General features: G+C 37.9%; 1 protein-coding gene and 1 long non-coding RNA gene across 8 annotated transcripts; one reads left to right on the top strand and one right to left on the bottom strand.

The window, feature by feature from the left end:
• Positions 1-28: 28 nt before the first annotated feature.
• On the bottom strand, positions 29-27,914 carry LOC139962813 (carbohydrate sulfotransferase 15-like). Of its 4 annotated transcripts, none has more exons than XM_071963177.1 (8): positions 27,491-27,909; positions 23,658-24,008; positions 21,497-21,734; positions 20,942-21,058; positions 6,328-6,481; positions 5,406-5,544; positions 2,468-2,612; positions 29-2,349 (listed from the first exon to the last, which is right to left on the bottom strand). In XM_071963177.1, exons 1-8 carry the CDS (start codon positions 27,491-27,493, stop codon positions 2,159-2,161), a joined length of 1,338 nt encoding a protein of 445 aa, XP_071819278.1. In that variant the 5' UTR covers positions 27,494-27,909; the 3' UTR covers positions 29-2,158. The 4 variants fall into 4 exon arrangements, with proteins under 4 accessions (XP_071819278.1, XP_071819268.1, XP_071819283.1 ...); XM_071963167.1 differs by having other exon boundaries at positions 27,236-27,906; XM_071963182.1 differs by having other exon boundaries at positions 27,512-27,905.
• Positions 6,492-20,933, top strand: LOC139962858 (uncharacterized). 4 transcript variants are annotated; one of them, XR_011791383.1, is made up of 6 exons: positions 6,492-6,961; positions 12,046-12,128; positions 12,699-12,861; positions 15,509-15,597; positions 16,797-19,802; positions 19,908-20,933. It is a non-coding gene; the product is annotated as an uncharacterized lncRNA (long non-coding RNA). The 4 variants fall into 4 exon arrangements; XR_011791382.1 differs by having other exon boundaries at positions 16,797-20,933; XR_011791384.1 differs by having other exon boundaries at positions 12,050-12,128; positions 16,797-20,933.

Consider the following 27,914-nt stretch of genomic DNA (forward strand, 5'->3'; position numbering starts at 1 on the left):
TTTAATGACTTAAAAAATAAACAGTAAAGAAAATTGCCTCATTTATTAAACTGGATCGGTTTAATCAAATACATTGATAATAAAGATCAGTCTCTAAATAACATATGGTTTGCTTAAACCAAACAATGAACCTTCCGAAAGATAGAAACTTGCTGGCAAAAACAAAATTGATGATATGGGCATTGTTATATAACGAAATTTCAGCAAAACTTCAATATCATAAACTACGGTAATATAGCTAGTCATAAACTACAATATCATAAACTACGGTAATATAGCTAGTCATAAACTAAATTTCATAAACTACGGTAATATAGCTAGTCATAAACTACAATATCATTAACTAAGGTATTATTGCTGGTCCGTTGAAAAGCATCTGTAAAGAGCGCCCGCATTCGTTCTCGGATATAGGGTCAAATCAACGCCGTTTGAAGAAGACTAAACTATTTCAAGAAGAATCATGGGTTGAGCTTACTATGCTACCAATCTTACGCACGATCCCATGCCACTGTTATTATGTAAATCGCAAGTAAGAAAGAATGAAATGAAAAATAAAATAATAATAATAATGAAAGTGCAGTTTTGGCCAGGTTTTGGAGACGTCTCTCAAATGCTTCGGATTAACAATACTTGTGGTTCGACTTTCCACGTGAAATTAGATGTATATGCAATGATAAAATTTACAGACTCGTTCAATATAAATAAATTACCTCATCTTCTTTGATTTAGAGTTGTGTGTGCGTAAATTTCTGTATATTCATGGTGTATATAAAACTACAACGTGAAGAAACATGAAGGAAATTTGAAAAAGGATGGGGCAATATTTCATGAGCTTGATTATCAGACATTTAGAAGAGCCGAATGCAATATTTGTAGTTTAAGTTTTCACAACCGTCTGGTACCATATTCGACCGTTAAAATCTTACAGATAAATTCTTCATAATAATTTGTTACTTTATTCTACCAACATCTCACTAGGAATGTTGCTATTAGAATAAATCTTCTAAGATTTGCACAAAAAGCCTAAAACATTACCATTACATTTGAAACACAATATTTCTTCTACATGGAATCGCAGGAGTTGTATGAATCGACAATTTGTTGGCGTCCTTGAATTATTTTACGTGAAATATAACATTGCTTGTTCGGTATGACGAGAAATTACTATACCCAAATGCTTCAATTGCGGCTTTAATTGTCCGAATGTTTGTGAGAATGTGAGTTAGTGCAAGAACCTTTCATTCGCACACTAGAATATGTCAAATGTATATGTACACTACATAACCACTAATGATGCGAAACTTACGCATTCGAACCATGTGAATCGTTGAAGCTAACAAGATTTCAGTTTTCAACATGGATTAGTTCTGTATCATTAATGTTGTCAATTCAATAATAAGTGTATATATAATATATACATATATATACATATATATGTATATATACATTTATACATATATACATATACACATATACACACACATATACATATACATATACATAAACATATACATATACATATATATATATATATATATATATATATATATATATATATATATATATTTGAAATTGTAGTGAGTTGTAAAATCCAGAACAGTGAAAAACGTTAACATGCGAACACCCTAACCACTAGGCTATGGACGCTGATTGTATGTCCAGTAGTTCGAAACCGGTAAGGAAGGTCGTCATTCACATTACATACACATTGTGTATATATATATATATATATATATATACATCCCGTTTGAGCATACCCCGCTATTATACCCCGTTTATATACCCCGTGATATATACCCCGTTTGTATATCCGATACAATGCTTGATACACACAATAGTGTCTATAATATTATCAAACTTATGAAATAATGGGATCAGCATTTAGTCCTAGAGTGAGGAGCTGACGTCATCAATAATTTAGTCTTAAAGGAGCATTCCAGAGATTCAGCATATGTTAATATCTTACAACCATAATATAACCAAAGCACAAGCACTCATTCGTAGTTGTTGTTGACTATGACATATCAAGATGATGAATTCTGTCATAAATCACTGAAAACATGTATTTGGTTCAGTGATACAGTATTCTATAGAATATTAATCGTCTTTGCTTTAATTGTGTTCGTTCTAAGAAGCTTTCATTATTGGTAGTTGAAATTTAATAGTCCCACAAGAACCTTGTGTCGTTCAGTAATTCAGCTAGTTTGTGGTTCAATGGTCGGTAGAAATCTTGAAGCATTTTCTTAGTATCTGGTCGTATTACACCTGCTCTTTTTTTCTTCTTCTCCGTCTGTGAATTTTGAACCCCTCTGCTAACAATCCGCTGTATTATTTCATCTGATGGCGTATCTATGAAGAATACGATGACAAAGTGCTATGAATCTGTTAAGCTGTTAAATGAATGACATTTATTATTGTTATAGCATATACGTTTAATTTGCCAGAAGGTGTGTAAACTGTTACTTACTTAAATTTAAAAACTCCGATAACATTTTGTACTGGTTCACGGAGTCACTCATCCATTCGCTAAGCATCACCACGTGGATTTTTTCCCGACCATAGGCTTCTATCCAATCACGTAGAAAATAGTAATACATGCCCCTGAAGAGCTTCTGTGAAATAAGAAAATGTTTAGTTGGTCACCGCATTGTATACACCTTTACATTACCAGCGACATGTATTCAACATTGAATTAGAAGGTTAATCATGTCTCCCTAAAAAGATAACCAAAACCCAGTTTCAATTAATAAACTTAGTTTATACGTGATAGAGGCCATTTTGATAAACAACTGTGCAATACAAAATACAACCATATACTGCATTACATAGCACACAACACACATGCACCGGTATTAGAGGATATTATATTCGACAAACATATTATATAATGTATAGGCTGCATCTAAAACCAGATACTTTTTAAGAAAAAGTCCCCCAGGAAAGAACCTGGGCACGAAAACCAAACTACCGAACGACTGATCCGCTCTCCAGCCCAGTCCTCTTGCATCGGGACTGTGACTGTGTGATCATCGTCGAGTGTGCATCACCATTCCCCTCGAAAAGGAACAGATACTACACATGATCTTAGCAAAAAGGCCGAGAAGCGATCCATCTAAAACCAGATGGACAGCCTGAGAGTACCTCAGACTAAAGCCATCATCAGCAAAGTTCAGTGAACAATTTAAGAAAATGAAATTGACTGTGAAATCTGATTGACCAATTGGTCAAGAGAACATGAAAAGCGGAACATGGCGAAATCGTATTGGTCCAGCTCTTGTGACAATCACCGCTTTTGATAATCATCACGAATCGGGGAATCTGAATTAACATAACTGTCCATGACTGTCAATAACTGCCAGAACATGGCATTTATTTTGCAGTAGGCTAGGAAATGAAACTGTACGCTGAAATTACAGCAAGAAAGTTTGGATTATACCCCGATATGAATTGATATACTTTCCTGGATATTAACAAGCATGTTCAATACGCCGAGCCACTATTGTTGGTGCTAAGGATAAAGTTTACACTTGAAGAGAATATTCGGAAACTCCTGCCAAGTGTGACGTTCAAGTTGAAGCGATAAAGCTTGGTTGCGATGTGAGTGATATCGTTCGTAGAGGTGTGTCATACCGTGTTGATGCTAGATCCTTGATTCCGACTAAAGGTGAAGTCGACCTGAACTCATGCACCCACCCCCACCCACCCCCACCCCCACCCCCCCAAGTAAAAGGTGTGTAAATTTTGCTTAATTATTTTGTAGGTGGAACTGAAATGAAAGCCAGAAAAGCATTGAGATATTTTGAAGAGTATTTGCCTTTAATAGAATCAAACATTATTAATTTCCTTTGTCTAGGTAAGCTTGGTAGTTTCACTGTTAAATCGAACCATGTCATCGGCATCGTCTCAAATTGAGATGCATATGGAAGTTTAAGCTTACAGCATTTAAACTTTTAGTAGAGTATAATAAACTTACATGTAATTAACAGGAAACCTGTTCTAACACCTCTCGAAGTCTGAAGTAATTTTTAAACGAGCGTGATGTCCCTCCTCGTGGTTACTTAACATTAAAACTTAAAACCAATTTTTGAAGGAAATTGTTGAGCGCAGATTTTTACATACTACCATCGGTTATTTTATATCCACATTTATCCGGTAAGGTTATCAAACTAAGGAGAAAACTGTTGCAAGTGACCAGTTTAATTCGACATATACCAGTTTAATCTGGTTTATGTTAATATGAATCGGTATCTGTCGATTTAAATTGGTATATGTGGATTCCCCGTGATGTGGTAAAGATAGCCCGGCAGCGATTTTTTCCCCAAACAGGTTTGCAATTATGAAATTTTCAGCCAATCAGATTGCTCGTGACATCAGCATCAGTAATGACCATCGCTTGGAAGTTGGAAGACATACACTGAATCAGAAGAATGGTAAGGTCCACGTGTCTTTAAAAGTCGAAACATGAATGAGTTTATTGACGTCACTGAAACATGCATGGTGCTTAAGCCGAACAGATTAATATTAGTTGTTGATTGACCTGTGACACTTAGTTAAGTCTAGTTACGAGGTTTCCTTCCAAACGCCCTAACTTTACTTTTTATGCTTGGAACACATGTTGACCTTACTTATGATACATACGCTACATTGGGTTCGTGTTTACTTTATCCAAGATTCGTTAGCCGTTCAATTGAAATCTGAATTCGTTCGTGGAATGGGTACTTTAAAGTCAACTTCACGACGTGAGTTCCCGAGTCTTGAATGAATATACGCAAAACAAGACAACAGCAAAAGTTTGAATCGGTACAGGACGTGAGTGATTTGCCTGACTATGTAAGTACTCTAGTAAGTCTAAATTCCCTGTCTAAAATTTGGAAAATGGTACGCTTCAGTGTACAGTTAGATCTCGAGAAGAGAGGACGTATTTGCCGCTTTAGAAAATCATTGTGCTTTAGCTATTGTGTGTGCTTACTGAACGGGTAGCGCGCAGCTGATAGCTGTATAGCATTATAAATTCCAAACAGTATTTGGCTGATTAGAGCAAGAGATTTAAGCCACGCAGTATTTGGCTGACGTTGGCTTTAAATGAAAACAAAATGACACTAAATTAAACTACAAAAACTATACGTTGCTTGAGACTGACTTGGTATTTGACCTATTCTGTCAGTGATATTACATTGTTTGAAAACCGAAACTGACTTGGCATTTGGCCCTTTCTTGCCGTAGTCCAATACATTGGTAATATAGGCTACTCTGGCTGTGAAATGCTGTTATAGACTTGGCATTTCTTATCAGTAAACCGTATCAACCAAGTTTAGCTGACAATTTGAACCGGCATGGCATTGGCCTATCACGTCAACTAACTACAGTGTAACCGTATACGCGAAGGTTTCTGTGTATATACTCACACATTGAGTTATAGCATATGCACAATACCGGAGGGAATGTTTACTTTCACAGTCTGCGTGACATTCCAGATGTTTCATTGTTTGACGATGAAAGTCGTCTGCGTTCTTTCCATGGCAGTATAAGTAACTTGAGTACTGTCTGTAAAATAATTAAATTTACCACTTTAGAACTTGCATAATAGGCATAATATCTTTTATTTTGCCAATAACATTTTTATTTCCATGTGCTCCAACACCATCATAACAAATCTTGACAAACTACTATGAAAGTAATGAGATTTCATCAGTAGACAGAGAAGTGAATGAAAATTGTTACATGAATGTAATAAAGTGTAGCAATTCAAGCATAATGTACCTCAACAGGCTATCCGTGTGAGGAACATTCAAAGTAACATTCGGGACCTCGCACAATGGGGACCTCGCATGCTAGTAGCATGGACGTACCTCCATGGTATTACCCTGTCGAGATATTCTCATGCTATCACTGCGGTCCGTCACAGTCGGACAACTATACGTTGACGAACTACAAATTTTGAGTTCCCACTTACACTGCCATCAGGTATGGTCACCCTCGGACATATAGAGACCACCTCACGGTGCCACCCTCAACCAAAGGGAAACCTAACACCTATGGAACACCTTCTTTCATTCTCGTAGACAATCGTCAAGCATAGGTTCATATTCGGAGGTGGATTAGGGACAAGTTCGTACGTCCTCGCAGATTAGGGGTTCACCCAAGATGACCACTATCTTAGCTCTTGGCACACGGAAAGAATATCAGAATAAGTAATCACATTTCAACATGCAATGATCACGGAAACCACTATATAGATTGATATGAAATCATCTTTATCACTAACTACTCCATACATTGATTTCTTCGCAACAACAAATACAAGAACGAAGAACATACAACACTTACCTACTGACTGGTTCTCGTAAAATGACCACTATTTTAGCATTTGGTTGAAATTCGTGAAGGAGATCTGCCATTACGAATGGTGGTTCAGTTGCCTCCGGGTATAAGGTCATCCAATTCTCTCCTATGTCCCAAGAAGTTGTAACGGAGCCATCGCCTGTGACAATACAAACAGCGTCATTTTAACCACGAGAAAAATCATCCTCTAATACACTCTAAACACAATCTAGTCAAGCGAGGCTAAAGTCTAGTCATATCGACTGGTTTACGTTAGTCAACGATTATCCCGCCATAATCTTGGTAGAGATGCCTTCACGACTAACCCAAAAGGTCGCCTGACCAGAACATAATGGTCACAGTTCTATTTTAATCTGGTCCTACAATAAATGTCAGCACTGGGACGAAACTCACTAGTCAATCAGGTTGATATATTCGTCACATGAAAAAGCGCGGGGAAATATTAACAATTGTAGCGCCACGGTACGGCCTAGCGTACTGCACTGAACTATAGTACATTGTACACATACGTACACGACGAGCAAGGAACGTACAGCAGGGAGTTAGCAGCCAGACGGTTACGGTACGAAAAATCAAAAAAATATGATCATCCAGTGATATTGTCAGTAACCATTGCAAGGTTAGTATATTAGACCAGTTTTCTTTGGGCCTTTGGCCAGTGTCGTTTGTTAGTCACTTAAAAAGTATATAGTATATTAGACCATAAAGTGTGTATTTTCGATTATTCCAACTTGTGTACGAACAAGCTAAGATCTAGGTCCTAGGCTAGGCCTATCATGCAGTAGCTATAGGCGAATTGCCTAACGTTAAACCTAATGACGTTACAGACCGGCAGCCCAGGGCACTTTGATCAAACGAACGAGGTACCAATATCTGAGTATTGGAACATTTGTGGAAAAACCCAGTATATCCAAAAGTGGATGTCTGCCGTGGTTTTTCGCTCTGCTGCATGTGGCCCCTGGGGCCGGTTAAAGGGGGCCCAAAAATGCATCTGATCAAACGAACGAGGTACCACTCGAAACCAATGTCAACTTAATGCATGAATGCCACATAGTACTGAATGGCCCATGCCAGACAAATTTTCTGCTGCAAAGGGCCCGCCAGACGCCCAAGAAGGGCCCCTAAAAAAATGCATCTGATCAAACGAACGAGGTACCACTTGAAACCAATGTCAACTTAATGCATGAATGCCACAAAGTACTGAATGGCCTATGCCAGAAAATTTTCTACTGCTAACGGCCCGCCAGACGCCCCCAAATATGGCCCAAAATGCCCATTATCGTATCATTGACCCAGATTAAATATGCAAGGTACCACTCAAAACCGGTTTGGAACCACACAAAAACAATATTAAATGCAAAAGTACTTTCCACAGAGTAAAGAACTGCCAATGCAAGACAAATTTTCTTCTGCATAGGTCCCACCAGATAGAAAGAATAGGTGGCCCAATGTGGCCCTATATATGGGCCTAAAGAATTGGATATATGTGCCTTGTAACATGACATTTCAAGCTCATGGTTATATTGTTTCCAGCATAAATTGGAGTTACTGTACACAAGACCAGTGTTTTATCTTATTTAGCTATTCGCTGCTCTAAGCAAAATAAAGATAACACTTTCACCTAAGCCTCTAAATATTTTAGGATTTGCTGGCCTGGGCAAAAATTACAGTTCCCCACATTATAATTCTAACACTCTGAGGAAGAGTCTTGCCTGGCTTGGATCCACAGAACTACGGTTGGAAGAGCAAGAATGGGTGCTACAGCCCTGACTGGTTTGAGGGACCGGCTCTCCCAGATCATCTATTCCAAGAGGGGGAACTGAGCGAAGATTTTCAAAGTAGCCGACCAGACGTGGCTTCCGAGTTTGATGCCGATGATTCAAGTACTGAACCATCTTGGAGTGATGACTCCGACGATGAAACATAGATTTGAGCTTCCAATGTCTTTTTAGAATCAAGTTCATGGGAATACTTAATTTTCATAAACTTACTAATGATTCTTTTGAGATCTGTCTGAATGACAAATGCAGTGTCTTTTTACATCACACACTCCAGTGTTTAATCACTGTCAAGAGACATGAATTCTCAGTTCTTATGCTTCGAACCTAACATGTGTCATGTTCAGAGTAATCACATAGTGATCTTTTGTTACTATCTTTGCCAATTATGATTTTAGTACATTTTAAACTAGCAAGATGACTTTCTTGAAAGGTAAAAGATTCCTTCATAGATGAAAACAAAAACCCTCATCTAGCATTCATATTTCTGAAAAATGGATGCCACATCTATTTGTTGGACTTGTTACAAGCTATTCGAATTGAATTAGTGTAATGATGGAAGTTCTAAAAGACCAAGATGGAGTAATATAGGCCAATTACTCATTTTATATTTTGTATCAAGGAATGGAGTCATACGTGGTGATATCAGTATTTGTTTGTTCAATCTTAGCATTTTAAGTCCTTTAAAGAGTGTACCTAGCATAAAGGTACATATACATTTATATGCTTCAATTATGTATCTTTCAAAAACCATATTGGACAGTTTCAACCCAAACCTTTATCGTTAAGTACACGTTATAAAGCATTTTCACCATTGTTTGATAATTGTTTCTTTGTCTGAGCTTAAGAAACAAAACAATCTCTTTTGTTCGACTACATGTATGTCTTAAGATGACACTTAAGCGTTCTTTCTCAAGATTTTAAACTTTGTAGATTTACAATGCTAACGTAAACACAGTGTTTCAAGATACAAAATGATTTTGGGTTTCTTATTTACAATACATAAACTGATTTTAATCTGCTCCAGTGTTTCCAGCGAAACAAAGTAACTGCCAAGTTAAACACTGCTCACGATACAAAGTACTGTCTGGATAAAAGAAAAAAGAATGGATAAAAGGAAAAAGAATGGATTTGAGAATGCATTATAACTGTCAGGATCTCCCTCAAAGACTGAGTTCGCGTCATTTTTGTTTTGCTCAATGAAATGTTCAGTAATTGATACACCTACTAGTATACTAATCTCATTATTCCATGGGCCTATGTAGCGGGAAGGAATTTGAATAATTCAGGATGTTCTTGATTGTTATAGATTGGTTTCTTGTGGTATCTTAACTATTTAAACTGTATACTTTTTTTTACGTGTGGTGTCCACTTTGCAGAAGAAAATTTGTATTGTATTGGCATTTCTTTACTCTGTGGAATGCTACAAATGTCATGTCACAAGACACATATAGTCTGCATCGATATACAATTCATTAGGCCCATATAGGGCCGCATTGGGCCACCTATACTTTCCATCAAGTGGGACCTATGCAGAAGAAAATTTGTCTTGCATTGGCAGTTCTTTACTCTGTGGAAAGTACCTTTGCATTTAATATTGGTTTTGTGTGGTACCAACTATGATTGATCATGGCCCATTTGGGGGCCCTCTTTTAGTGTGTCTGTTAGCCCGTTTGTAGCAGAAAATTTGTCTGGCATGATGATTTCCATAGTCTGTAAGATCAACCCGAACATTCCAAACCGATTTTGAGTGGTACCTTGCATATTTAATCTGGGTCAATGCTACGCTAACGGGCATTTGGGCCATATTTGGGGGCGTCTGGCGGGCCATTAGCAGCAGAAACTTTGTCTGGCATAGGCCATTCAGTACTTTTTGGCATTCATGCATTAAGTTGACATTGGTTTCAAGTGGTACCTCGTTCGTTTGATCAAATGCATTTTTAGGGGCCCTTTTGGGGCGTCTGGCGGGCCCTTTGTAGCAGAAAATTTGTCTGGCATGATGATTTCCATAGTCTGTAAGATCAACCCGAACATTCCGAACCGGTTTTGAGTGGTACCTTGCATATTTAATCTGGGTCAATGCTACGCTAATGGGCATTTGGGCCATATTTGGGGGCGTCTGGCGGGCCCTTAGCAGCAGAAAATTTGTCTGGCATAGGCCATTCAGTACTTTGTGGCATTCATGCATTAAGTTGACATTGGTTTCAAGTGGTACCTCGTTCGTTTGATCAGATGCATTTTTTTAGGGGCCCTTCTTGGGCGTCTGGCGGGCCCTTTGCAGCAGAAAATTTGTCTGACATGGGCCATTCAGTACTATGTGGCATTCATGCATTAAGTTGACATTGGTTTCGAGTGGTACCTCGTTCGTTTGATCAGATGCATTTTTGGGCCCCCTTTAACCGGCCCCAGGGGCCACATGCAGCAGAGCGACCACGGCAGACATCCACTTTTGTATATATATTGGGTTTTTCCACAAATGTTCCAATACTCAGATATTGCTACCTCGTTCGTTTGATCAAAGTGCACTGGGCTGCCGGTCTATTAAGCTGCCTTGTAGTTGTAGTAGTTGTACAGCACAGTTTATCGTAACAGTAGGCCTCCGTATATTTACAGTATCATGGTGGCCCCGGTATGCACGCGTTTCTCATGTTTGCAATGGATAATTTCTTTACAAAATAACAAACCTAAATTAAACTTAATATTTATAATCTGTATTAGAAACTTTAGCCTTAGGGGGATAGGACCTTGGCTATATTATTCTTGAAATATTTTAGGGGGATAAATTCACAGCAGTGTTTCTCTTGCACTTTCAGGGGGGACATAGCCTAGGCTTAGGTCCTAGGCCATATTATTTATACCTAGATTAGGTGTGAGTTAAGGATTAGCCTCCAATTAGGGTCACCCTAAGATAACGAATTAACTAGAATAGTGTGTATGGGATTGTGTAGTTGCGTCCGAAACTGTTACACTAAATAAGCTGATTATTCCTAGGGCCCTATAGCCCCCGCCCCCAGGCCTAGCCCTAAATAGTTTTCATAAAATACAGAGGCTAGGCCTATGTTTCATACGAAACATCAACTGAACATGACGCCAATCTTTTACTACCAGTTTGTCCACTGACCATCCTATCCAACAATCCCGTTAACAATTCACAGGAGACTACACTCCCCCTTCCAAAATAAACATTGGGGACCTTGGAGCAATCTAACAGCCTATTGCTGCCACAGCTGTGTCATATCAATTTATAGGCCTAGTTGTCAGTAATATAGAGGGGGAATATTTCTGGACAATTGCACTGACTTGTCCGGAATTTTTGGCTAAAATTTGTTATATATTCTAGCTGCATGAGTTGGGACAATTTTTTCTGCTATTTTTTAATTTGTACAAAACAGTTCCGATTCAGAACAAAGGTGGGTGGGTGTTTAATTTGTTGTAGCTGTTTGTAGGGAGTCATATAGCCTTGGACTAGGCTTTTTTCAAGATGGAATATTCCTCGCTTTACCTGTGGTACCGTGAACCGCAGTTGATCCCCCTAGGCTAACCCTAATTCCATTGGAAAAAAAATAGGACATCTTTTACGGGGTGTTTCATTCAACTTTTTGGAAATACAACAATTTCAAACATAAATGTATTTGGTTATCATTGTACACTTGACAAATGAAAATGTTGCTACCATAGCGGATTGATTAATGTTTGCACATGTTTCTTTTCCATACAGGTATCAAATGCATTCAGGCTTCTGTATCACTGCATAGTAATTTCACTTTCATTTCTACTGTACATTTTAGTAATGGGATGTGATTAAATAGTTGAATTGTGACTGGTATCGTACCGTACATGTTTACCCACATGCTGTACAAAATATGCACATGAACATTAGGGATGCGAACAAATGACAAAAGTTGTATGTTTATCACATTGGCAGATAGACGTCGTTTAATTGTGGAAGAGGATGCTACTAGCGAAGTGGTTAAGAAAGTCTATTCTTGGCTATTTGAAGATGAAGAGGTACTGTATTAATATGTCTTTGTAGATATTATTTATTATACAGTAGTCTGCGTAAAAGTAAAATTCAATCATGTGGTTTCAAAAGTTATTGACATTTGAATATATTCACTTTATGCCCACCACTTGTTCGAACCACGACTTTGTTTTTCAAAAATCAATTCAAGACAGTGTTGCGCTAAGCAGCGCGATTGCAGGATTCCCACACTTTTTTTGCTGATACCGCTATTGGGAATTTGTAGGGGGGATGTTCCCCCTTAAAAAGAAAACCACTTTGTTTTATTCTGAGCTAGAGCCCGATCTATACCTTTATCAGCAAGATCACTCCGCAAAACCTCATGTCCTCATCCCAAGACTTGGGGAGCCTACTGCTCCTACATTGACCAGCTACAGTAGTCTCTCTCTACTTCTTTACCAATTCGCATCTTCCATCCCTTTCGACATGTCTAAACCATCTCAATCTACGTCTCTGAACATAATCCCGAATATGTGTTAGTCCTAAGCGATCTCTTAACTTCTCAGGTGAATTTACCATATGTACTGTATAATCTAATTGATCTCATTTAACCATAGATACTACTTGAATTAAAGCGACTTGAAGGAAAGACGACAATGGCACAGTTGCTTGGTGAAGGGCTTTCCAAGTATGGAGATGCCATAATCCGCTGCACTTTGAAGATGAAGCATCCCACTGTCATAGATACATCCATGGAGAAGGACGAGGGTGCCCGTTAAGGTACTAAGGTAGTAACAATTCAATCTGTAATTCACTATTCAAGTGATCATCACCCAGGTATGTGCTGGGTCTTCAAAATGGACTACGAGCAAAGTCTGAGGCAGGGGTGGATGCAAAATATGTCTTGGTAAGGGGTATAACCATTCAGATGTATGGTAGTGAAAAATAAACACCTTCATTAGACATTAACGTTTGTCGTCTTGCATCATACAGTCTGAGGAAAATAGGGCGCATCCGTACATACTCAGACTGTGGTAGCACTAAAAGGCTAGTGCACGCATTTGTCTCTTCACATCTTGACTCTTGCAACAGACTCATTTATGGACTGCCAAATAAGCTCCAGCGTTGTACGAGCTGCCAGGTTGGTTACCTTATCTAGGAAGTGTGAACACATAACCCCCATCCTTGTAAATCTCCACTGGTTACAAGTGAAGAAGCGTATCATGTGTAAGTTAATGCTTCTGACCTACAAAATATTAAATAAACTTGCTCCATACTATCTATGTAAACTTCTCAATATCAATGAACCGGTACATATTCTCAGGTCAAATGCTGCTACAACACTTATTGTACAAATGTCAGCACCATTACTTACGGTGAGAGTTCTTTTTTCAGCAGCTGCTAAACTCTGAAACCAACTACCACCACATGTTTGAAATGCTAAATCTATATGTAAATTTAGGACCTTGTTAAGACTTACTAGCAGAGGGTTGTGTGATTTTAAATTATGCTGATTTATATCAGTGGTTTTTTTTAAATCACTGATTTAAATCACTTTTCTAATTCTTGGCAGGAAAAGTTGAATTTGTGGTCAGCATATTCTCTGAAATCAAGCAGTTCCTTATAAAATAGAGTCTCAATCAAGTATCAAAGCAATTTCAGTAAATCTGGGGGGGGGGGGGGGTTGTATTTTCAGGGAGAAAAATCCTTGTCACATACACCGGTATGGCATGAGGCCTATCATGCTAAAACAAATTGAACAATTCTAGAAATTGCCTGCTAGAATCCCCTCAGAGTTCAGTTAAGTTCAGTAGAATAAGGATCAGGATGGACCCTGTGAAAGACCCTGTACCACAGATAACCCAGACTGCCAGATATGATCATGGATGAACACAATCAAGTGCTCAGATGATAACGAGACAGGCTGTGTATTGACGGTAGATTGCATAAATTATGGCTGTGAAGTACTTCATTTGGTACAAACAAGTGTCTGTGTTCAACAAAGGGAAATTGGTACAGTATCATGGGCCCCTTAGTGGAGGGGATAAAGGGCCTAATTTTGAAATTATATTCAAGACTGTTGACTTCCCTTGATTGTCCCGAAATCAAATTAAATCATTGGGCTGACTGCTCGTATGTGATATGGGTGGGTATAGATGTTTTTGGAAGATTTACGTAACATTTGAGAGGAAATTGAACTTTTGATTATTGCAAAATTTATTCGATTATTAAAAAAAAAAAAAAATCAACTCTGAATTAGCATTTATATTTGCAATATGGGTAATGTTTTGTATAATTATATTTTTTCTGTGTGCAGTGCATTGCAGCATTGTGGTCTTGGACGGAATGCCCTATATAAAAACGTTTTATTATGATTAAGGTTATTATAACATGTTTGAAGTTATGGATATGGATATAGAATGTCTATTCCAATTTCCAAAAATATATTGTTCAATATGCAAATCCATGGGTGGAAGTAGGTGGTATGTGACAACCTGCCCCCACTTCTCCCTATATGCCTATATGTATTATAGGCTACACGATATGCAGTTTGATCCATTTATATGATGCAATGTTACATTGTTACAAGCTGAGTATATGGAAATCTAGTCTACTTACTCTACTTTGGAAACAAGAGGCATTTCAATTTATCACTGTCTGCATATTCTCAAATAATATCTTCCTTGTTCAACTTTCACACTAGTTCATGCTCTGTTGCCAGCTGAATCCTGAGGTTCAAATTTTCATGTGTCAATCTGCTTGCTAGTCTGCTCTCTATTATCTTCATTTTACTGAAGACCTCAGAATATGATATATGGTTGTTAATTCAGGGAAAACATGTTCTCGGACTTCAGGAATCTGTAGGTATCAATGAAACCTATCTGCTTTGGGTCCAAGATACGAGTTTGACAACTGATACATATTCTTGACAAATGGAGCAACTCTTTCAATACAATCTCAGTATTTGATATTTTTCCATTAATGTTTCTATATTTTGCTTCAAATGTTCCTTATCAGTTATCATTGTCTTGAATCCCTCAAGCTGAAACAATGACATGGATGCAATCATTTTTTATGGCCCATGCCAGTAGGGGCCCACGACAAATAACTGAACAATTGGCATAACTTAAAGATGCTTGCTTGGGTTGAGCTCATACTTGATATTAGTTAGCTAAGTTGCCTAGACCTTATCAAATGATACAAATATCTTTGCTGAAAATAAGACCTGTGATGTATTTAGTACTCTACTTTAATATTATCACCTAAGCAATTTATCGAGTATTGAGTATTGCTCTCCGGACTGCAGATGAGTGAATCTGTGATATTTTTGTCCTATCGATGTTACGAAATATGACATAATATCACTCTTCTGAAATGTCATGATGTTATGAGTGCTTTAACATTCTGTTGTTGATTTTTCTTTTAGAGTCTAGAATGCATGCAGCAATTCTGTCAGTTCCGACTCTACTGAATGAGAAGTTGGGTGCTATGATTGTATTTGCAGATGAGGATAGTGTAAGTACCCAATGTATTATTTAAATCAACAGTATGTAAACTATGGGTCAAGGCCATCAGAGGTGGTCTGATATTGTATGTTACAGTGTCGAGGGTTCATCATGATAGTGCCCTGGTAGTGTTTCCTTTGGGGTATTCAGCAATTTTAGGTCTGATGCCATATGGGCTATTTCAGGAAATAACTCAAAATTAATATTTTCCTACAGATTGTATGGTCACAATGCTTAGAGTTTAATTGTCACGATAGTGTTTTGGTAGTGCTCCTTTGGGGTGTTTGGAATTTTAGGCCAAAGGTCATGTATGGGCCATATGGGCCATTTTGAACTCCTGAACTCCGCCTGAAATCACACAAAATGTTTCTTTTCCTATGAATTCTATGGTGCAGTGTTGAGCATTTTTCACACTGGTACTTAGGTAGTGCCTCCTTTGGGTTTTTAGGATTTGGGGGCCTAAGTCACCTGTAGACCATATGGGCCAATTTATGAAATCACTCAAAATGATACTTTTCATACAAATTTGCCCTAAAATTGGTTTAGCCCTAACATTTGTTGGGGCATCTTTTGGCATCCTTATTTCTGGGGGCCTTGAAATATTTGGGCCCTGAAAACCTTCTGTCTGCAACAAAGGCCCGCACATCTGATCATTATTCCCTAACTAAATATCACATGTATGACCTGGGAGTGTTCATAGCTGTAAATATAGTAAGGGCATCATCACAAAGGTAGAATAGACTAGTATGTATGTGATAACTGGAACAGAATGTTGGACAGATTTCAATCTGTAGTTGCAGTAACCATAACCCAATGTGGATTTCCTGATCAGCCCCAAGTGTATTAAAATCATCTAGTGGAATGAATCCCTACCATGATGTAATTAGCTGTAACAAGATGTCATAACTCATGGCAAATATTCATTTCTCTCTAAAATACACGGAACCAGTGCACCATTTAGCTCTGTTGTTTCATTTATACTCTGCTATTATTTATATCATCAAAAATAGTATTACTTGTAGTGAATACGATGTACTGTAAATTGATTTGAAAAAATATTTAAGAAATTATTTATTTTGATTCCTTCGTTGGTGGAGTACATTTGTTTGTTGGTCACTCATGGCCATCACGGTCGATCAGCCACCCCTCCCATTTTCTGAAACTGGAAAGCGCTGTATATTGAATACATATACCTTAATATCTTTGCAGGTTACAGACTTGTCAGACGTGCCAGTTTATATCCAGGTGTTGCATATATATATATATCCATGTGCAATTATTTGGCAGTGTTCTATGTCCTAAATATGGCATAGAGCCTTTGCTGAAGAAAACCCTTCAGTTTTTAAAAAAATCATTTTGAATGTTGATGATACTACACCGGCAGATAAATCAGTCAATAAAATTCTGGAGAAACTAAACATGCAAATCGCTAAAAATTGATGGCCTAATTACTGCTCCAGTCACCTACCATTTTTTGTACAGTTTTTTTGGCTCAAACTGTCATCACATTTATAACATAGAATACTGCCTATCAATTGCACTAGCATATATGAGTCAAAATAGGCTAAGGTGTTATAAAACTGTAACTAACTTGCAAATAATAAGTCATTGAAAATTTTTTCATTATCATTTGAGCTGTTGCGTGTGTTAGTTTTGACTTACAAAATGTTGTTATTTTTGGTTACGATGCCGAAGGCCGAGTAACCTATGCGATCAAGTTGGCGTGTGTGAGGGTGCGTTTGTTTGCTATCTGACCGAGGACTTGAACAAAGCAATTTCAGGTCCTCGGTTGTGATTTCTAAAGAATCACCACGTCCTCGGAAGAATTCTATTGTATGGGGTATTGTTAAGGTTAGGGTACGTGGATTTGAACAATGGAAAATACAATGGGGTCCTCAGTCTGAATTTAATGCAAACATGTGTGTGTGGGTATGCGTTTATTTTGCTATCTGACCGAGGACTTGAACAAAAGAATTTCAGGTCCTCGGTTGTGATTTCTAAAGAATCACCACGTCCTCGGAAGAATTCTATTGTATGGGGTATTGTTAATGTTACGGTACGTGGATTTGAACAATGGAAAATACAATGGGGTCCTCGGTCTGAACGAAACACAAACATGTGTGTGTGTGTGTGTGATGTGACAGCTTGCTCGTAAACACGATATCTCAACAACGACACATTGGATCAATGTCATATTGGACTGGTGATGTGTGGATGGTCCCTATTGTTTTTGTTCTCCATCACATGAATATTAATAAGTGGGTAGGGCTTAAAGTAAAATTCTTAAAATGTCAATATCTTCGCAACGGTATGTCCGATCTGCTTCATACTTGGTATGGTGATGTAAGTGGTTCATTGTCACATGACAATGGAATTTCATCTAATTAATATTCATGAGTAGGTGGGGCTTAATCCTTAATTGCTAGAAATAGCTTGTATACCTGAAATCTTAGAAATTAAATGTTGAATTACTGTCATTTTGAACTAGTACATGCTCCATGATTAGTAGATGTTCCCTATTGTTTTTGTTGTTCATGACATGAATATTAATGAGTAGGCAGCAGTTAAAGTGAAATTCTTAAAATGTCAATAACTTTGCAACGGTATAACCGATCATCTCCATACTTTGTTGATTGGTGGTGGATAATAATAGTTACATTTTCATGTGAAAATAACATGTAACCTCATTAATATTCATGTGTTTGTTGGCCATATAGCATTTGTTTTCCCGAATTCCTAAACTCCTGTCATTCGTCACGTTTGACATGTTTTCCTGGTTCCTGGGAGCTTGCTGATCTTATCTATATTTGTTTTGCTTTATAAAACCATGAAATTGGCTAGCCAGGCCATTAAAGGAATAGTCCAGTGACAAATTAAACTGGACTGAAAAAAAGTAACCTTTGCAATTAAGTTGGCATATGTGTATGTTGTGATGAGTTGGCATGTTTGTATGTTTTGATCAAGTTTGCGTGTGGGTATGGGTGTATATGTATGTTGCATAAATAGCTGGCTCAGACAATTAAAGGGATAGTCTATAGTGAAAATAGTAAATGAACTTAATAATCTGGTATTACTGTACATGTACCTATAGAGTATAGGGAAATCTTATGTGAGTGGGGTAGATTAATGTGTTGGTAGTAAGGTGTGAAACTGGTAAAATCTGATGGGTGTCAGGTGGGGGGGGGGTTGTCAGATGAGTAGGGTGATATTGGGATCAGGGTTGTAGGATGGTAGGTGAGGCTGCAGGTGGTATGATGGTAAGGGTTCCGCTCTGGGTTGGGGATATGGGTTGTGTCGTATGATCCCCATGTGTTTGTCTGGAGAGGGGGTGTGGGGTGGTGAAATGCCTAGAGTCAACTATATCACTTTTTTTCAACTTTATATGTACATCGATAAAGGCATTAATTTTTGGTTTTGCTTACGATGGCCAGGTAATCTACAGTTGAGCATGTTTGCAAGTGTATGTATAATCTTAAAAACAATATATTTAATTACTGTAAATGTATTGAATAACTTGTAGATATGCTACATTATCATTACATGGACCTCATTGTTTTTTGTTGTCCAGTACATGAATATGTGGGTGGGGCTTGTAATCAAATTCTTAAAATGTCGATATTTTTTTTCAAATATATGTCTGATCACCTTCATACTTGGTAGGTTGGTACAGTAGTGCCACATGAAACTGAGATTTCATTTATATTCATGAGTGCAACTGACAACTTTATGTCTGATCAGCTTCAGTTTGGTTTCAGTTGTCTGGCAATAAGTACAATACAGGTATATAACAATAACAAATTCTGACTTATCTTATTTCATAAACTCTCATCGGCATCAGAACCACTAAACCTTTGGGTTTTCTGGTTCTTCAATTACTGATGAAATCAGACACTCTTTTGTGCTTACTATTGAGGTGAAGCATATGTAGTGTTTAAGAGAAAATATAAAATGTGATTCCAAATTAATACAGAAATTCTTGCTTTCTTTTTTTCATGTGAGAGGGCTTGATGGTCTAGCAGTGGTTAAGGCCCAATCAGGTTTTATATCCAAGAATTGTTCCCACCAGTTAGCTCAACAGACAGCTTTGTACCTATAAGGGAGTTGTCGCAGGTTCGAATCCGTGGTGGGTCATATAAAACTAGTATAGAAAAACTACTTTTATCCATGGGCAAGACTAACTGGATTAGTCAAGTGACTGCTGGACTAATCATTTAGGTCGCTTGACAAAAGCCTGGTCGATAGAGCATTGTTGAATGACTTGTAAAAACTGGTCATGTGACTAATTGAATTAGTCAATTGACATCTTGACTAAGCGTTTAGGTCGCTTGACTAAAGCCTGGTCGATAGAGGCATAATTGAATGACTAGTAAAAACTGGTCATGTGACCAGGTTTACTTAGTCATATGACCAGAACTATTTGGTCACTGGACCAAAAGTTAGTCAAGTGACTAGAATTAATTGGTCGATAGAAGCATTGTCTGGACTAATGTACTCTAGTCATCTTGACTAGAGTATGTTTACAGTGTATCACTAAATCCTCAAGATCTAACCATTATACCTGTTACAAATGGCAACATTTTTATTTTTCAAGGTGAATGAAGTTTCAAACTGAATTACGGGCTCTCTGAAGTTCACGAATATTCACACATCTCTCTTTTCTTTGGTGGTGGTGGTAGGGGAGGGGGAGGGGGTCTCCTATGTATTGTCCAGATATACAACGACTGAACCATTCCACACACTAAATTCTTATTGAAATTGGTCGATGAAAGAAACTTTAGCTATACAATTGAATATGGACTTCTTTGGACTTAAAAGTTCTCAAGGCCACGTTTAACAATATGTCTGATTACAACCTAGAACACCCAAAGGTTGGCAAAACTAGTACTGCGGATCAACGGAGACTCGAGTCACTGATTTAATTATCGAAAGTATTACAATTACCGTAAAATTATCTAAGTAACAAGTCAGAACACGATCCAAAAAGTTTCATAGTTACCAAGCTTGACGCATCCTTGTGACCCCGACGGGGCGTTCAAGGGACTACGTCCCCGGGCCAGGTCGATAATAAGGGGGTCCGGGAAAATATAGAGTGGTCCTGGAATACGGTGGGGTCCGCAAAATATGGAATAAAGTATAGTGTAGTCTTATTTCATAGTATGCTGTACCACCTAAGGAAAAATTCGACAATTCGTAGTGGAATAATTATCTGCTGGGCCCGATCTGGCCTTTCGACGCCTCCGGGCTCCTTAACCACCCACATAGTAGTGTTTGGTACACTATGATAAAGAAAAGGCTCCAACTCAAGTCTGGACTGTAGTTAATAAAATGTCGTATAGGGTGATTGTTTTACTCACCGAGGACTTTGTCTCTATTTTGCTGTATGCTGTTTACACCAAACGTGCTAAACCAATTAAGGTACCATTCAAATGGTGCGTCATTCCCAGCACCCGTCATTTTCCGAATCTTTACCACTGAAAATAAAAATTCATATTTCACCAAACAATTGAGATACACATACTTCTATTGACTTCAAATGCCATTGGACCTGCAGAAAAATGATATAGATCTGAAACCTACTAAGGTGGATCTCGAAAACAATCATGATGTGCTTTCGACTCTTGGGTGGTATTGTGCCGACATCCATTGCATGCATGTAGTGTGGTGTTTATCTTTATAGCGTATGCTAACCTATACAAATCGAAGTTTGTTATATTTTCTTAAAATGTTCCAAGAATGATAGCAGTCAAAAGTAGAATGGCAAGCTGACATTGAGCGTAGCACCTCTTAAGTCCCCGATTCCGAACCTTCACACGCTATCAGCTATTCATGCATTCAAGACATCGACACATGTTTCTGGTTTGAAAAGAGTAAGCAAATATTAATAAGCTATTGATTTTCGACATACTTACCTTCTCTGCCGTGTATTGGCAGGCCTGTCCATCCTAATCTCCGTTTAGACCACCAGTGGGGTTCCTTTGGTGTTCCCTGGATTTGAGGATGCTGCACAAGTTTTGACCATAAATCTGTAGTACCACATTTTGGCATTCCAATTAGATAGAAGTAAGGTATACATCGTAACCTTGACTTTTCGTACCAACACGGATTCTTATAACGTTCATCAAATCTTTTTGGAAACTTTCGAAATAGCTGAAATAAAACAAACATTTAACAAATTTTGCGTTTTCACGTTCCCCACACCAATCACCTCCCATCGCTCCCACTCTGCTGGTATTATTAAGATTGACAAATTCATGGCGTCCACGGTCGGTGCGATCATTCTTTTACAGCTTATCATAGCGCAAATGAGCTTACCATAGTACATATTAGTTTACCATAGTACATATCAGCTCACCCATAGTACATATCATCTTACCATAGTACATATCAGCTCAAAATAATACAAATCAGCACACAATAGTACAAATCATCTCACCATAGTACATATCAGCTTACCATAGTCCATATCAGCTCACCATATTACATATCAGCTTACCATGTTACATATCAGCTCACAATGGTACAAATCAGCTCACAATAGTACATATCAGCTTACCTTAGAACATATCAGCTTACCATAGTACATATCAGCTTACCTTAGTCCATATCAGCTCACCATATTACATATCAGCTCACCATAGTACATATCAGCTTACGATAGTACATACCAGCTCACCATATTACATATCAGCTCACCATATTACATATCAGCTCATAATATTACATATCAGCTCACCATAATACAAATCAGCTCACCATAGTCCATATCAGCTTACCATAGTACATATCAGCTCACCATAGACATAACAGCTTACCATAGTCCATATCAGCTTACAATAGTACATAACAGCTCACCATAGCACATATCAGCTCACCATAGTACATATTAGCTTACCATAGTACATATCAGCTTACCATAGTACATATCAGCTCATCATAGTACATATCAGCTCACCATAGTACATAACAGCTCACCATAGAACATATCAGCTTACCATAGTACATATCAGCTCACCATAGTACATATCAGCTCACCATAGTTCATATCAGCTCACCATAGTACATATCAGCTTAACATAGTACATCTAAGCTTACCATAGTACACACATTTACCTTTCTGCGCGTAGTGTAATATCATTCTCTTCAGCCGAACATTTAAGGGAGAAAAGCGCAACTATCATCGCCTAACCTACTTGAAAGAAATGATTAGGATTCACTATAAAATTCCGTTCATTATTGCCCCCCCCCCTCCCACCCGCTCCCCATAACAGCCACACAGCTAACATTAATTTGACTTTGTCTGAGTAAGAGAGAATTGAAGAAACCTTTAAGTCGTCCTTCATACACTTGTCTGAAGACCAAAAACATAATAATAATGATGATAAAAATAAAACTACATAGCCACAAGAGTAATTGGGCTTTCAATGCGCCTATTCAATACTTTGTTTTTTTCTTAATTCAACGTCACATCGACAGATGTCTTCGATGAAATGATAATGCTAATAACCCAGCTCCGTCGACAGTCGGAGGAAAAACATTCATTCGGGAGATTAATCATAGCTCAGAAGTATTTATCAGCATAAAACTTTGCGTTTACACCTAACTATAGTCCTAATTAATACTCTAAGCAGACCTCAGAAATGCAACATTTGATCTCTAAACTTTCACCGCACTCCACACAATTTTGGACCCGCCTACAGCCCGTCTCATGGCGGATCTTGTCCTTAACTCAGTCGGGTAAAATTGCAACTTGCGCCGCCCACCCCCCCCCCCTCCCTTCCCCTCTCCGCCGGTTGATTGTTCAGCCGCTGTGACTGATAAAGCTCAAATGCTTACATGTCGAAACCCCCAACAGTTACATATGTGTGTTATATTCTATAACACCACCAACTAATCATATGCCCAAGTTAATCCTCCTAAAGGCCGCATCCTGATCAAAATCAGAAAGGTTATCCTTGCCATAAATGATCCAATTGTAATTAATATGCTGTTGCTCTTTATGTTTTACGCAGACGTATGAATTACTATTCCAATCGTTATTTTATAACGAAATGGTTTTCCTATAAAATATACCTCTGGATCGAGTTTCCGAATATCATATGTGTGTGGATCGAGTACATCCATGCTAACGTTTCCTATTATTTCCTTTGAGCCTGCATTATTATTTCTGTCTGAGAGCAATGTTGTAATGTTTGGTGGGAATTCACCAACGTTGATGACCTCGGTTCTGTTGTCACGCTGTCTATATGGGGACGTTCCATAATCTTCTTCATAGTATGATAATTCTTTATAAAGTTCAAAGTTTTCTCCATAGCCGTTTCTTGAGCCTCTACTCTCCTTCGGTGATCTAGGCGACATTAACTGCATTGAATAAACAATAATGAACGCCAGCGAGCCCAGAAGAATGCCTTTCAATGTTTTGTCCTATATGAGACGAAATCAAAATTAAATATATAAATAAATAATAAGAAACTGAAAATTACAAAGTATGCATTGTCACATAATAAATAACATTTCTCATTAAATGACAATACATTATCTGCTTCTCTTCTAGCTTTGAACAATGTCAGTCATTACCGAATCTTATAAGTATTGGGAGCTTAAAGTAAACCTGGCTGTTGCAGGTTTAAGCCAATTCCTGGAACAATAAACATACTAACGTTATCATCAATGTAGCCCTAACAACGTTATAGGCATCCCATAGGCATCCATTAATGAGCCTACACACGCATCAATTAATACCGAAACAGCCATCAACTGAGCTCTAAACTTTGAGAATGTTTTTAACGTAGGGAAAGCTAATATTGTAGTTGCAAATTTTGAAGAAAAACTATATTCAAAGTTTTTCCAGTTTGTTTTCTCACAAATATTGTCAATTCCTTTTTTTCATCTTATTTTTTAAAGGCAGAAGTCAGAAGCCAGTGAATAGCATTACTATACCTTGCATATCTCTTACCTGACCGTCAATTAAGAGAGACAAGGGCATGATTACAATTTTGTTATAAAAGGTGGTTATGATGTTAAGTCATCCAGTGAAGGGTGTCCCCCCCCCCCCATCTTTGGAGATTTTGGTAAACTGTAGGTTGCTTAGATGAAAAATATTGCTTTGTGTTTTGCACCTTTGGAAACAACGTTGAAGAATCTCCAATTGGTTACGTTGTATCGAATGTACAGTACATGTTATATCTTTATGTACTGTACACTAGGAATGTTTGTAATATTATGTCTGCAAGTAGAGTAATTAAATCATATTTCTATCGTAATTAGTCAATATGGGAATATGTATAAAATATAAATGGTTCCAATTATTGCCATCTGCTGCCCTTTTGCCATGAAAACATTGAGCTTATTGAAGACACACATGCACAAATAAAGTATGCTTTTATCATTATAGCCTACAGCGATTTTAAAGCATTCAACTTTGTTTACGTAACCTTTCTGAAAGTGACCTCTGACCTACCGTACAGAACACTGAAATGGTTCCAGTGGTATTTCAACCAACTGCTGTTTACCCAAATTAGTTTAACAAGGATTTCAGTCTTTAGTTTTCTACTAATCTCAAAGCAATGAATCCTACAGTTTAAAGAGGTATTTCGAAAAGCTATGATCCTTGGCATGCCCCCTCTCCCTCTCCCCCCACCCCCACCTCCACCAACCCTATACCCCCAACATAGAAAAGTAAAGCAGTATAGCATTGCTGTAATTCGTGAAGAAATCAATCAAAAGAGAAAGAAGTGTATTTAACCTAAATTACGAAATCACAAACTCTCCTGTGACCAGATGGTTTCATATTGATTTCTCCAAATTTAAACAAATTTTATATCCACTATACAAGATTCCGTAAAGATTTGGTTGTCCAGAAGATGCGGAAGACTACCAACAATTTTGTAACAATATATAGAAATCTTATTAGAGTTTAAGGTTTGCCTTTGTTCATGGCTTGTTATCAATTGAAAGACATTATACATGGGCGAACGAAAGAATATAAGTTGTGTATACTATTTCTTTATCTCAAACAGACAATCCATATTAAACAAAGCAGTACGTAAATATGAGTGTACATAAATGGACTGAGAGATGGCAACCATCTATCTCAAGGAGGATCGAATTGATCATTATTGATTAGCACAAGTTTGTCTCATTTCCTACGGTATATTTACAACTACTTACCGATGCACGCTATACGCTCATTAATGGTAGCGAGAATGTTGGGAAAATACTAGAGCACCATGTTGATCTTGCCGAGATATCATGCACTGAACTTTGATTTCTAATGCAGAAACGCATATGCCTACAGTGTTAAGATTATGGTACAATACGTTGTTACGGTAGAATACTTCCCAAAAATGGGGAGGGTAAGGAGGGCGGCACAGAATATATTTAGTTAGAATATATTTAGTCAAAATATATTTAGTTTTTTATAGTCTATACTCTAGCGGCCTTGGTAATTGACCATCTATAGTGTGGAAGTCAGTAGAGCAATTAATTGTGCATAGTAGCCTACCTCACCTAAAGAAATCTGCTTTTATGTTATGAGTGTAGCGAATAATGACAGCTAGCTTCAATTCAGTTTTAGCACATTAGATTTAGCTATTTACGACTATCATGTTTGGTCAAGTTTTAGGACAAGCAACGGCGACAAACAGACACGTCCAATAGATTACAGACTGAATGAAAGTTACCTGCTTCAGTTATTAATCGTTATTGTATACTGCCAAGCAAATTGATTGATTAACGCGAATGAAACTCGTTGGGATGAATAAAGCGAATTATTTCAATCCTATGCAGTTTAAAGAAGTATTCCGAAAAGCTCTGGGCTTTCTTATCTTCACCGGTCCAATATGTGTTGACTAAATTTAAGAAATATGTAAATATATATAAATTTACATATCATACAATCTCTCATATTTGCTGCATTGTTGAAAACTACGTAGGCTATCCGTGGTTATGATCCATAGTTCACCGACTACCATGTTATTTGCAAGGTATTATTTCATGTCTTGTAATTAAGAATCGTATTAACTAGTAAGTGTAGGCTACATGTATAGTTGCAAGAAATGATTACTTGTATCAACAGCACAAAGTAGAACATCAGCGATAAAATGAAAACACGTAGAGGGCACGATGCATTGGATATCAAATATAAAATTATTATTGCCCTCCCGCTCCCCCACTTTCTCTTGACCAGAGACAACATCGAGCGGGATTTGTTCTGAAACAGTGTGTAATCGGAATATAAAGGCCACAGTATCCGTTTGAACTCTAAAGCTCCTTCGGTAACTTCACTCTGCCCACCCTGTTATTGCTTTTGTCATGTAAAGTTCTTCTTGGTCGACCCAGTTACGATTTGGGTAGACACCTATGTAATACATTATATATTTCCACGAAGTTATCCGTGGTCGAGTATGGCAATGTTAGGCTAGGTGAACTGATGAAAAATGCAAGATATGAGTGTATACGGACCACCTATATTACCAGTGACGAACTTATCGCAGCCATCGGGACCTGTTCATGAACGATGTTACCCGTATCGGAATCACCAAGTCGCTGGATTTGAACTCTACGTATATAGTCCAACATGATATTACTGAGATCAAATGGTATACAATGGACCCTCTCCGTCATTTAGGTTTACTATTATCGCGACTTACCTTCATAATGTACCTTGTTACGTACTATAGGCTGCTCGAAGTTCTCGTGTTGTTTCCCGACATCAAAATGCTGCAGTACAGTTAGTCACAGACAAGAGAAACTAGACAAACTAGTAAATTCTAAATCTCATTGCCGGCAAAATAAAGTCATTCCTAGTACCACGATTACACGCTATCAATGCGAAGTATGTCGATATATATTACGTACATATTCAGTATACATAAAAATGCACGGCCTGACTTTAGAATCCGTACCATATGAATGTGCGAGCTTACTTCGAATCGGCCGAAGAACAACTGTATAATCCGGCTGGTTTTCTAGTCCTACGTTGCTTTGTAGAGCTAGACACAATTTCGATGTGTATTTCGAGTAGACTGTGTCCCGGCCCTATATGCACCTAGACCAATATATTTGTGTATAAGTGTAATAGTGAAGTTAATTACGGCCGTGTACGTACGAGCGGGGAGTTGTTACACACAATTCCCTAGTATAGTACGTACGAGCGTTGCGACTCGGCAATCTAGCTAGCGCTGTATATGTGGTACTCGGCTACATACAGTACTGTAGATCAGTGTGTGTATATATATCGTACATAATGCGTGTATACTACTGTATCATGTAGATCAGTATCTGTCTACATTGTTGGGAGTCGAGTTTCAGTGTGTTGCCATAGGGATG

The sequence above is a fragment of the Apostichopus japonicus genome, chromosome 3, assembly GCF_037975245.1.
Source record: "Apostichopus japonicus isolate 1M-3 chromosome 3, ASM3797524v1, whole genome shotgun sequence".
In the NCBI taxonomy this organism is placed as follows: Eukaryota; Metazoa; Echinodermata; class Holothuroidea; order Aspidochirotida; family Stichopodidae; genus Apostichopus; species Apostichopus japonicus.